Source organism: Diabrotica virgifera, chromosome 9 (genome assembly GCF_917563875.1).
Source record: "Diabrotica virgifera virgifera chromosome 9, PGI_DIABVI_V3a".
Taxonomy (NCBI): domain Eukaryota; kingdom Metazoa; phylum Arthropoda; class Insecta; order Coleoptera; family Chrysomelidae; genus Diabrotica; species Diabrotica virgifera.
The window spans coordinates 152,648,220-152,661,907 of NC_065451.1; the positions used below are offsets into that span (position 1 = coordinate 152,648,220).

Here is a 13,688-nt window from a genome sequence, read left to right on the forward strand (position 1 = left end):
CAACCTGTGGATTATTCTAGCATTTATAAAAGACTGAAATTAAAATTCAACTATAGCCTCAGGTTTTCTTAACATTGTGTTTTTTTATTCATTCGCTTAATTTTATATTCACTATTGGAGCGCATACGGGTAATATGACCGATCATATTATTCGTATTTACGCCAATGGTGAATAAAAAATTCTTAATTGTATATCAAAAAATGTTCAAAAATTACGTCTTAAAACCCACCAAATTTCATTTGCATATCTCAACCGGTTTTAGGGCAATAAATAAATCGTCAGTTTTTAAGAAAAAATTCAACATCCCGTATCTCGGAAATAGGGATGGACTCGAGCCGAGCCGAGCCGAGCTTTTGAAAAGCTTGTGCTCGGCTCGAAATTTCGAGCCGAGCTCGAGATAGAAGCTCGGCTTGAACTTCGAGCTTGCAGGTTGAGCTCGTGGCTCGTGCCGGCTCGGCTCGAATAGTTCGAGCCGAGCCGAGCCGAGCTCAAAAACATAATAATGAATGTAAAATATAACATTCGTAGTAATTTTTTTACTTATAATAGTCAAATATAAGAAATAATAAGAAATTCACTAAATGCTTTTCACATAATAGCTACATACTCTGTCATAGTAACGTTAGGAGACAAGAAGAGTGAGATATTTTTTTTCTTAGATTAATGAACAAATAGGAGAAATTAAAAATGTTTATTTCACAGTTTGTCTTAATTTCTATTTAAAAAACTATGATAATGTATGATTTTAGTGTTCGTCCTGAAATAATGTCAGTCTTTTTAAAATAACCCGATTTAAAGGAAGCCAAGAAAATAGTTTTATCGCTGAGAAACTATATAGGTAGATATATTACGATAGTTTAATATAAATTTCAAATAAGATGGCATATTTGTATTAAGTATTATGACAAGATAGTGGATGAATTGTTTGATAACACCCGGATTTCGTGTAGTGATAATAAATAATACAAATAACAATAAAAAGTAAAGTCTAATACGACCAGACTAATCCATAAATAATCGGAGTAATTGGCGTTAATACTTTGAATATTGACATTACAATAGTAAAATGTGTTCTGACCTTAATTGTTAAGAAATTATGAAGTGGTCCAGCTTTGCTAGTTTCAGGTTGAGACAGCTTTGGAAAAATAGTACCATATTCCTTTGGATGTTTACTTAATAAGTGCCTTTTTAAAGTAGTTGTAACGGAAAGTTTTACTTAAAACTCACTTTTAATTTTTCGTTTGTTACATAATTTGCATGTCGCTAATTTGTTTATTTTGTCAATAATTTTAAACTCAAAAAAGCATGTAAACTTGCTCCGAAATGTCGAAGTTTCGTCAAGAGTATAATCGCCGCTAACGCTTTCAGTCGACTTAGTTGACACTTCACTATTTTCACTTGGACTTGGAGAAGGAAGATTTGTGTCCATAAAACTATCATCACTATCGTAATTAAACATTTTAAAAACGCGAAAAATTTGGAATTAGGTTCCTAAACAGAAATGGACGAACAGCAACTTCAACTTCTTTCTCAAGACTGAAAAGTAAATTTCTATTGTTAAATTCATATCATTATGTCCAAAACCATTCAAGTATGGAGGTGTACGAGGTAGTAGTACCTTTCCTTTAATAAAATTATTATAGAGATTCAAATTTTTGGGTAGATTATATTACCCCATGAACATTATTTTTTTGTTATGGTAAAATGTAAATATTCGCATTCCTAGAAGTTAGTCTTTTTGATAAACAAATTCTTAAGAAGGTTACAAGAGGCAGTTTAAGTTTATGGAGGATTATAAAATTGGGATTCTACCTACATTAAAATTTTTACCTCTTCCGAGTAACTATAGTAAAAATGAGAAGTACATAACTGCATTTTATAAATCCTATTCAAATATTTAGTGACTATATTAGGGATAATCGAAATGCAAGAATATTATTTAAAAAGGAATTTATACAGAGTGTCCGTAAAATATCTAATAAATTAGATACTTCCTTAATCCTTTTTAAAAATATCTGGAATTCGTGGAGTTTTAATTTTAATGTTCTACCTTCTACCATAAAATTTGATTATACAGTGTGATATACATTAAGCTGATATGTATGAGGTAAATGTACACTCTGTACCTACGTTGTGACATTTTTAGATCGATAAAAATGAGCTGATGTTAAAAAGGTATGATACTTTAACGGACAGAATTTCAAAGATATGCGCTATGAAAATAAATTTTATTGATTTCAAATTATTAATCTAAGAATTTGAAAGTAATCCAGTAATTGATACATGACTTTATCTTAAATTTTCACACTCCCACGTCTTCCAATCCACCTGTTCGGAAAAATTTCGTCTACGTACCTTGGAACATCTATAGCATAATGTGGAGGTGCAATATCCTGTTGAAACCATAAACTTTCATCAAAACCTCCAGGATTAATTCTACTGGGAAATAAATAAATTAAAGTAGGTGCGAGATACCCCGTTAAAGACTGATGTTATGCGACTCGTTTCAATTACCTTTGAAAAGTAGGGTCCGATAATTGTTAGCCCACATATTTACCTTTTGCAGGTATTGTGTATGAAGCTGTTATATTTACAAAAAATCCGATGGCGTCATCACCTTTATGTGTATCACTCTGTGTAATTAAATTTGGTTGTAAAATGTAGATAATTAAAATTAAAAATCGACGTGTTTTAGATTTTTTTCAAAAGACTTTTAGTTCAGGAAATATCCCATTTATTTAATACATTACGGACACACTGTATATTGCAAATACATATTTGTCGTCTAAATTACTTATTCTCAAACAAAAGTATCAGTGGTATCAAAAATAAATAGAAAAAATATTAGAGTATTAGCTAAAATATTGACAAGCTCGTTAAGGAAAGCTCGGCTCATTTCCAATTCAGCTCGGCTCGGCTCGAAAAAAATTTGGCTCGGCTCGAAGCTCGGCTCGCAAGATACAAACAGGCTTGAGCTCGAAGCTCGGCTCGTCAAACGAGCCGAGCCTCGAGCCGAGCCGAGCTAAGCTCGAGCTTGTGTCCATCCCTACTCGGAAACGAAGCATTTGCGGACATATGTTTATAAAGCAACCGGTCATTATGTTTTCATGCAGAATTACCCCTTAAAGTTTGTCGTACTTCTTTAGAAACACCCTGTACTGATAAAGAGCATGCCTAGTTGTTAAAGTACATAACTTTTGTATTATCCATCATAAACGAATGAATCAAAATACATAATGTTAAGAAAACCTGAGGCTATAGTTGGGTTTTAATTTCAGTATTTTATAAATGCTAGAATATGCCACAGGGTGTTGCGAACTTTGAGAAAAAAACACAGTTTGATTCGTACACCCGGTATACAATGAAAATTTACCTGTTTTGCAAAAATATTAATACAGGGATATTGACAAAGAATAGGGCTATAACATATTCAAACAATCACTTAAATCGGACAACAGGTTTAGGAGATACGCCACATCAAAAATGACCCATTTTTTAGGGTGCCCGTTTTCTATGACGCGCAGTTTAATTGAAAATAGTATGGTATAACTACTAGACCCAAACCCAGCCATTCAAAGTGAAAGTTATCCTTCAACATCAAATTGTTCTATATGGTCCCACATATTGTTCAGTAAAAAGTCACATCATTTTGACTGTCGGGTTTGGGGAGGGGGGGGGGAGTCGGTAAATTTTTTACGTTTTCCGTCAATATTTCCAAAACTATGGGGTTTAGCGTGAACAATGTTCTATACAAAAATGTTCTACATTAAATTTAAAAAAAAAAGGTCCTATGCATAGTCCTTCTAAAACGAACGGTTCCACAGTTACCGAGGTAGAAATGTTTCAAAAACTCGTGAACCTCGAAAATACGCATGCTCGAAAAAATAAATGGAACCTAAAAACATTCACCATCTTAATTTCATAGGAAATTAGGCCACAGGGTAGGATTTGCACGTGGTAAATGATGTCGAGTATTTCCAATAAACATGACAATATTATGTTTATCTAATTTTGAACAAATTAGTTAGTCATCGCATTTTTATTTTATCTCACATTGAAAGATGTAATAAAAATGTACGACTTCCTGTCTTCACTGCTGATAAAAATTGCTGTGTAAAAATGTAAAATATTTACATTGCACTAATTTGGCTTATTCGCGGTGTGCAAGTACTTGGAAGAGATACGCGAAACGATCGTGCGCGAATAGCGGAAAAATATTGCAACTTTCTTAAATAATTCATGTCAATTGAAATTGTCAAATTGACGTACATTTCATAAGTACACTGTCATTGAAGGACAAAAATTATATATTGCTCCACAATATTGATATGATATACAATTATTATATAAAGGTAAATTTAATTAATTGTATTTTGCTTGCAGTACTGCATTTTAATAACTAATTTTATTTACTACATACAATTGTTTATGATTGAATAACATAACCTAAATCTTATTTTTTCTTATTATTTTTTTTGGACTATGGCCTTGACAATTATCCAGTAACCAGGACCATATGATTGGCCAATATAATTAAAAGTGCGAATAAAAGTGCGAATAAAAGTGCAGAGCGTAGAAACCAGGTGTCGCTTTTCCGAACTTGCACGGTCCCAATAAATAAACCTTTTAAGAACTGAAAAAAATCTAGAGGACAAATAAATAAATAACAAATCAACGTATAATAGAAAAATAATAGGATTGTGGTTTTAAATTCAGCAAAATATGTTTATAGGAGACGAAAACCTCGAATTCCTTGGGAAAAATATTCCCATGAAATTATTTGCATAATAATCATTTTCATAAAATACCGCAGAATAATGTTCAAGAGGTCGCCCATACAAAAAGTGGTCCTAATTTATGGAACAGTTTTGTATAAATCAAAAATTAAACAGTTTTTGTATAAAACATTTTTTAGGTTGTGATCAGGGCCTCAAACAGCTAAAAACAATGTTTTAAAATCAAATAAGCCCAAACTAAAGTATCAGAAACTGATAGAACAAGGTTTGGTGAATTCAGAAATAATTGTGTGTTTTTGAGCCTTAAAAAACATCATTTTTCGTTTTTTTTTTCAGTTTTAAGTTGAAAACGATCAACTTTAGAGAAAAATTACAATAAATCTTTTTTATTCAGAATGGTTCAAAAAACCGAAAACAAATGTGTCCGGGCAAATGAAATTGATTTATACAATTTGTTTAAAAACAATTGAGGGGTCCGGCAGTAAAAAATGGTAAGGGGCAGTAAAGAAGTTTTGAGTTTTGAAGTGTTGAATTTTGAAAAAAATATTCTTATATTTTTTATTAAAAAATATAAGAGTATGAAGCATGTTAAAACTAGCTGAATACGTTGTTAATACGTAGGCAAAATATGGAAAACCAAATATTTTTTTATAATGATTAATTAGAAAAGTATGAAAATATGAACTACAACTTAACATTGTTTACCTAAAATATTTGAAATATTTTAACGTAACGTGTTAAGTGGTGTTGACTTAACATAATTTGGTAGGTATTGTCCTTTTCATGAGCATTTTTCAGTGCGTAACAAATGATAGGAAAAAGGGTAAGTCCGTGATAATACACATTTATGACATTTATTCTAACATGACATTTTAGTTCAATCTGACAGTTGTCACATTTTATTTTCAATTTGGAATAAAAACAAATCAAATGTGTTTCTTGCATTTATAAAATGGTATTTTCTTTGATTTGTATAGTCTTATAAATTATACAGATTATATTTGTAATATTATTATCTAATTAAAAAAAATTTTTTTTTTATTATGGCGCCATCTATCGACCACTAGAATAACTAGAATAAATGTTATAAATGTCACCGACGAAATGTAATCACCGACGTGCCTTTTTTTCTGTCACATACAATTTAATGCGTTAGAAAGAAATCGAAAAACTGTGACGCACTGAAAGATGATCATGAGAAAAAGAATACTATGTAGGAATTCATTTTAAATTTAGATACCATTTGTGGTAAACAGCTGGAATCAATTCCCAAAATGATTGTACATCTTTCAGGTTTTCTAAAACGTTTAAATAAAAATAATAATATAGCGCTGGAGAGAATTTATTTTCATGTTTGCAAGTAAAAAATGTTAAGTTTTTATGCAAAGTGAACGTGGATGTAAACAATGTTAAGTACATCCCTTACCATTTTTTACTTGCGAACATTTATTCTAAGAATATAAAAAAATTGTCTGCTTTATAGAAACTTGACCTTAACCTTCACTAAATACTTGAAATTCATGGTCTTTATCTGAGTTGCAATCATCGTAGCTCTCAGAATTGTCAAGGTGAACAGCAAAAAAGCCATTTAGATTTGAACAACCTGCATTATCATGGACACAACATTATTTTCATGCTTATGTATGTCCCTTACCAAATTTTAAGAAATTAATCTGGCTCCATCTATTATTAGGAGGATAAACTAAGTAAAATTTTCTGCTTTGGCATGGCCATTGCCACCTTTTACATACTATTTCGCGAAAAATCAAAATTTGTCCCTTACCATTGTTTACTACCGAGCCCCTCAAATATTGTTTAAATAAATTAGAACCACTTCTGCTGGTATTATGTTTTTAGACGAAATAAGTTAAATACAAAGTTATCAATTAATAATCACAAAAAAAATAAAAATATTAAAGCTATTTCACTAACGCAAAAACTAGTTCGTCTCTGTCTTGCTACGATAACGCACTGAAGAGAACTATATGACTATGTACATGTTTTTAGGAATGCCCGATATCATTGTTTCGTTCGTAGATCGACGTCACTGAATGATTACGTCAGGTCCACGACATTATATAGTATAATTGGTCCAAAAGGCCTAACCCCGTCATCCAAAATAAAAGTTTTCCTCCAACACCAAATTGTTCTACAGGGTGTCCCGAAAAGATTGGTCATAAATTATACCACATATTCTGGAGTCAAAAATATGTGGATTGAACCTAACTTACTTTACTACAAATATGCACATAAAAAAAGTTATAGCCCTTTGAAGTTACAAAATGAAAATCAATTTTTTTCAATATTTCGAAAACTATTAGAGATTTTTTTTAGGAACATCTTAATAAAAAATTATAGTGACATTTGTGCACCCCATAAAAATTTTATGGGGGTTTTGTTCCCTTAAACCCCCCTAAATTTTTGTGTATGTTCGTATTAAATTATTCTTAAAGTATTAGTTAAACACGGTCTTTTTAAAACTTTTTTGCCTCTCAGTACTTTCTCCAAAAACCAGTTTTTATCGAGATATTTTGAATATTTGTCAAATCCACCACCTATTTGTATATGGTTAAGTACGATTATAGAGACCTGGTAATAATATGAAAAATCTATAATTTACATTTTTATATAAAAATATACTAAGAGGCAAATAAGTTTTAAAAACACTGTGTTTAACTAATGGTACCGCAATAAAAGTTTAATTGGAACATACACAAACATTTGGGGCGGGGGGGGGTTTAAAGGAACGAAACCCCCATACAATTTTTATGTAAACATAATAAAAAAGAAGCCGCATCTCGATAAAAACTGGTTTATCGAAAAAAGACTAAGAGGCAAAAAAGTTTTAAAAACATTGTGTCTAACTATTGGTACCACAATAATAATTTAATTGGAACGTACACAAAAGTTTGGGAGGGGTTTAAGGGAACAAAACCGTATAAAATTTTTATGGGGTGCACAAATTTCACTATAATTTTGTGTTAAGATTTTCCTGCTATAAGAATGCCATATGCCTATTTTCAGTCAAAAAATCTTTAATAGTTTTCAAAATATTGGAAAAAATTGATTTTTATTTTTTAACTTTAAAGGGCTATAACTCTTTTTATGTGCACATTTGTACTAAGGTAAGTTAGGTTCAATCAACATATTTTTTACCCCAGAATCTATGGTATAATTTATGACCAATCTTTTCGGGACACCCTCTGTATATCGTCTACATATTGTTCAGTAAAAAGTTACACCATTTTGAGCGTCGGGTTTGGGGGAGGTGAAGGGGAGAAGTCGGCAAATTAATAGTTTTTTACGTTTTTCTTCAATATTTCTAAACCTAAGCGGTTTAGCGTGAGCAATATTCTATACAAAAATGTTCTACATGTAATGTGAAACGAAAATTTTACTCTTGGAAAGATATTCATGTGACATTGTCCATAGAAAGTTCAGATTTGGTTTCTCGGTACCAGAGATTTATATGGCGTAGGCCCGTAGAAGCCTCTTGGTGAGGTTGACGTTCCTTCAAGGGCTTATCAGTAACATACCACTGGCAATTGAATTTTATTTATATTTATAAAACACAATCCTCTTAAAAAAATTAGTTTCTTCAGTAATATTATAATTTGTCCAAGCAATATAAAACAAGTTGAAAATACGAGCATTATCATAACGAAAACTTTGTATATTTACGTGTTTTAATTCATAATATGGAAAATTGCTATTATGAAAAGTAGGTTAGAATTAATAATTATGTTTTAATGTGCAATTATATCATTATAATTTAAATGTTATGAACTATAAAGGTAGTTTACTCTTACTCTTGATCGAATTTCAGATTTCTTATATACCTCGTATAAAATTTATAAAATTTTATATATGATGGTTGCATCATAAATATTAGAACATGAAGAGCTTTTTATGAAGAATAACTTTTCTTCGTCAAATTAAAAATAAAAGAGTTATAAATGAAAATGTTGTTGGTATCCATAATTTGAGAAAAATCTTCAAATATTTTTTTCCATTAGAAGGATGTAATTGCACATATCAGACCATAATTTTTTATACCAAACAATATTATTTCATATACTGTCGGTTCGCTAAACTCAGACACAACTGGTTAGTGATTTTAGTCAATAATTTTGCCAATTCGACAAAAAAATAATTTCTAAATAGTTAATAATTACTAAATAATTAGTAATTTTGCCAATTTCGGCAAAATTCTCAAAAAACAAAAAAATTACCTACTAAAATCACTAACCAGTAAAGTTGTGTCGAGTTTAGCGAACCGACTAGTAATAGCACAGAATAAATAACAACAATTTGGTTATTTATTCTGTGGTAATAGCAAATGGAGCAGTCCATTTATCATAAAGGGGAGGGCGTATACTGGTATAAACCTTTTTAGAGCTGTTAATAAATTATTGCTTTTAAAATATTATACTCAAATTGTATTTTTGAACATCGTATTTATTTTATATAATAATTAAATTCACTATCAAATGTCATTGATGTTTTATTAATACTTAATTTAAAATTTAGTTTGACATTCACGAAGTGTCAAACTCAAATGTAAATAACCTATGATTTGTTTAACAAATCGAGATTTAAAAAAGTAGCCTAATTCCTAACCAACCATTTGAGCTGACGTTTAGTGCGTCGGTAGGAAATAACCGGATTGTGACGTCACATTTTAAAGTTTGAGGTCGATTATCTCGAAGACGGTTAGAGATATCGAAATGCCGTTTTCAGATTTGGATTCAGAAGGCAAGAATACATAGGAATCCATCGACACACGTGCTCTAAGTATTGCAGGAGCGGCAACCAATAACACACAGACTTTTGCAAATTTATAGACGAAAAGTTTTCGTTGAAAATATGGAAAACTTGCACTTTACACCCTCCATAACTCCGGAACCGTTGATTTTAGAACAATTATGCATAGGATCTTTTTCGTTTCAAATTTAATGTAGGACATTTTTGTATTGAACATTGTTTACGCTAAATCGCTTAGGTTTAGAAACATTGACAAAAAACGCAAAAAAACTACTAATTTACCGACATTTCCCCTCCCCCCGACATTTCCCCTCCCCCCAAACACGACGCTTAAAATGGTGTAACTTTTTACCGAACAATATGTGGATCATATAATAGAACAATTTGGTGTTGGCGGTAAACTTTAATTTGGGATGACGGGGTTAGCCCTTTTTTTGGATCATTTATACTATACTAACTGCGTAACTTTGGAACTGTTCATTTTAGAAGAAATATGTATAGGACCTTTTTTGTTTAAAATCCAACGTAGAACATTTTTGTATAGAACATTTTCAAGCTAAATCGCATAGTTTTAGAAATATTGACGAAATACATAAAAAACTCCTAATTTACCGATTTCTCCCCCACCTACCCCCCAATCCCGACGCTCAAAATGGTGTAACTTTTTACTGAACAATATATGGACCATATTTATAGAACAATTTGGTGTTGAAGGATAACTTTCACTTTGGATGTCTAGGTTATGCCTTTCTTTGAATTAACTGTATCATACTAAAATTCTTTCAGTTTCAGCTACTTTTTGAATTTTAATTTAAGCTTTTTTCTGAACTATATGTTATTAATAAACTAGATTTTGGTTAGTTAATCAAATCTTTTTTTATATAGTTATTTTTTTTATTTATATTGTGTTTGCTTTGTGTTCATGTGTGTTGGTTGTTAAGTAGTTTGTAAGTAAATCATTTAAAAGTATTATTTTTGTATATTTTGTGTGTTGCGTGTTAGGTGGTGGGAGGACAAGAGATAAGCGGTCGGCTCGGTAATCCTGGCCACGTCTTTCTCCCCAACATGCCTTCCGCCTCTAGCACATCATTGGCACTTCAGGTAATAACAAACGACACATCATTGCCTGAATTTTGTACAATTTTCGGTTTATGTGTCTGTTTAAAAAGGCTGTGTGATGAAAACAACTAACTGTAGTACTAATTTTTCTGTGTTTTTTTTAAGTTAATATAATGCTACCGGACAATAAAATACTGATACCTTGAGAATTATAACACTAACACTAATATCTAAAATTTGATATTTACAAAATGAAGTTATTTCTTTGTGGCATTTATGTAATTTACTATTCTAATTAGGAAATGAGCCTCAATTTAACTTGAAAAATGGCGGAAGATGGAATGAAGCAGAAAGTTAAAACGTCAATAAAATCTTTTTCAAGTTAAGTCAAGTTAAATTGTGACTTATTTCCCAATTAGAATAGTAAATTTCAAAATGAATAGTGAACAAGTTATTTCTGAATCATCATCTTCATAAATGGTGTTACAAATCTTCGTTAGTTCTGTGCCTTTATTTCCCATTGTCTCAATCCCATTTTCTGAATTTCTGAATTTTTCTCCTTAATATTGGATAGTTATTACGTCATGTACCCATAAATAAGCTTTTAAAATACTTATGCCTTCTAAACATTTAACTAGACCATGGTCTCCAACCTTTTTGCATCCAAGAGCACAAAGTAGACTTACAGTTGGGTGATAATACACACAAAAACGCTACAGCCCTACAGTGGAGCCTCGATCTTCCCAACTCTCCGTCTACTTTTCACCAGCTGTGATATACGGTTTCATCTAAGAGGGTTGTTCTTTTGCTATCTTGCTAGATGTCCTGCCCATCTTCTCCCTCTCTCGTTCCATCCCTCCTTGTGGAGTATTGGGCGCTTATGCGTTTCTTGGCCAAAACTGCTGTCTGCTAAGATTGCTGTCTGGCCGGGACAGCGCACCTTCTTTTGTTTTTATTCTCTGGATAAATTGTGAACTAATTCCCTCCACTCTATTCTATCTTTTGCTCTCTTTTTGACTTCGCCCCATCTTAGTCCAATTTTTTCGTGTTCTCTCGTTGTTGTTCTTTTCCAGCTGTTGTCTGGTCTGCCCTTCTTTCTTTTCCCCTCTGATTGGTATTCAAGTGCTTGTCTTGCTATGCTGCTTTGGTCTTTCCTCAAAGTGTGGCCGATCCATTTCCATTTTTTTCCTGGACTGTAGTAGATATGTTAGTTTGCTTTGTCCTTTCCCATAGTTCTGTATTAGTTATTTTGTTTGGCCAGTATATTTTCAGGATTTTTCTTAGAGATTTGTTTACAAATGTTTGTAGTTTTTTAGTTGTATTTTCGTCCTGTTTCCATGTTTTTGCTCCATAGGTATTGGATACTTTTAATGCAACTATTAAAGATTTAAATTTTTGTTTTTTCCGATATTTCGTTTGTTTGCCAAATTCTATTTAAAGCGTTGAATTCGTGTTGAGCCTTTGTTATTCTCGTCTGTATATCCTTTTTACACTCCCCGCTCCTTTCCATGACAGATCCCAGATATGTGAACTTGTCTACCTCTTCTACTTCTTTACCGTTTATCATTATTTTATTATTTGGATGGTTATTATTTTTGAGAAGTTTAGTTTTCTCTGTGTTTATTCGAAGTCCGATCGTGTCGGAGTACTGTGCCAATTTGTCAACTTTTGCTTGCATATGATTTCGGTGTTAAGTTATCAGGCAGATGTCATCTGCAAATTCGAGATCTTCTAACTGTTTAAATAGGTTCCACCTGATGCCTGTTCGATCGTCGATTACTTTTCTCATTACAAAAATCTATCATAATAAGGAATAGGGTAGGGGATAACAAGCAACCCTGTTTGACTCCACTTTCTATGGATATTTCTTAGCCTGCCCATCTTAGTCTTCCTATTTTTATGAAATTACTTCCTATTTTTATCACGTCTTTACCACGAGATACCTGTTTGTGTTTGTGGTAAATCTCAATATCATTCTTCAAATACCGTTTTTACATATGCCACGGAATATTCCTTTCGGGATTCTTCATTCAAATATGGGCAAGAGGTTCTCGTCTGTCTTGGAGATGGTCCATGTTTCCGATCACACACGGAGCGAACCAATTATTGCATTGGGTGATCTTTCAAGTCCTAGAATAGTATTTGCTGCATCCTTAATATTGTTCTTGAACGTTTTCCACTGATCACTAGTTAGATCCTCACTAATTGTTTCTAGTTTCGATATAGTTTTGATACCTTTTTGTTTGAGGCTTTTTGTGGAGTTTAATATTGTGGCGGGTTGTTTTGGCGCTTCTTTTCTCCTTTTGCATTTGAGATTCTAGCGAGAATATTTTTGCCAACTAAAAAGTGGTTGTCATTAACTTGTTTAAGTTCTTCTTTCAGCCCATTCTTGACATGCCATCATTAACCTTTAAAAGATAATTCACAGGATAAAACATTTTTTGTGGGCACAAATTAGTACTAAATTTAGTATCACATAGCCTGAATTTAAAGAATAACCAGTACTGCGATTGACGTAACAAAACTTTATAAATTTTATTTATAAACATAACTTATATGTTATGACTGCTCTACTGGTTAGGTTTTTTGCTGTGGCAGATTAAAATCCAATTAACGACGGATTTGTATGAGAGACCAAAAGAGTTAGATTGAGTTAAGCTAACAACCACGAAGCTATAATACTTTTAAATAGAATTTTGCTAATATAGTTTTCCAGTCTTTTACTGAATTCAGGTAAACTTAATTTCAGATGACTAGTCTATTCATGTGTGTAGATCTATATCTATTATACCGGAAAAAGTCGCATTTTTTTTTTTGAAATTAATGGCCTGTGTTTTTAATTGAAATTAACAATCGATAAGATTGATGAGGAATTCTTAATATGTAAAAGCTCCTAACAATATCTAATAAGATATGGACAGACGAACACATACGCAAAGATGGGCAATGGAAAGTGTAGCTCTAATCTTCCCAATATACAAGAAAGGGGACACACAAGGCTCCAACAACTACCGAGGAATAACACTAATAAGTACAGTAATGCAGATATAAAAATGTTTGAACAAAAATTAAACAAATAATAAAAAAGAGATCTCAAAATGAATAAGAATAAATATATTTCAGTCTAT

The 13,688-nt window shown here is 31.8% G+C and overlaps 1 protein-coding gene across 3 annotated transcripts in view; it reads left to right on the plus strand.

The window, feature by feature from the left end:
• LOC126892355 (MOG interacting and ectopic P-granules protein 1) overlaps positions 1-13,688 on the plus strand; it is a 257,232-nt gene that overhangs the window by 195,609 nt on the left and 47,935 nt on the right. For 2 of the 3 annotated variants that reach the window (XM_050661874.1, XM_050661873.1), the window contains one exon: positions 10,504-10,602. The exons of the other annotated variant lie outside the window; for it this stretch is intronic. In XM_050661874.1, coding sequence (XP_050517831.1) covers positions 10,504-10,602 — 99 coding nt within the window. The remainder of the gene's footprint in view (positions 1-10,503; positions 10,603-13,688) is intronic. 3 annotated transcript variants of the gene reach the window in all.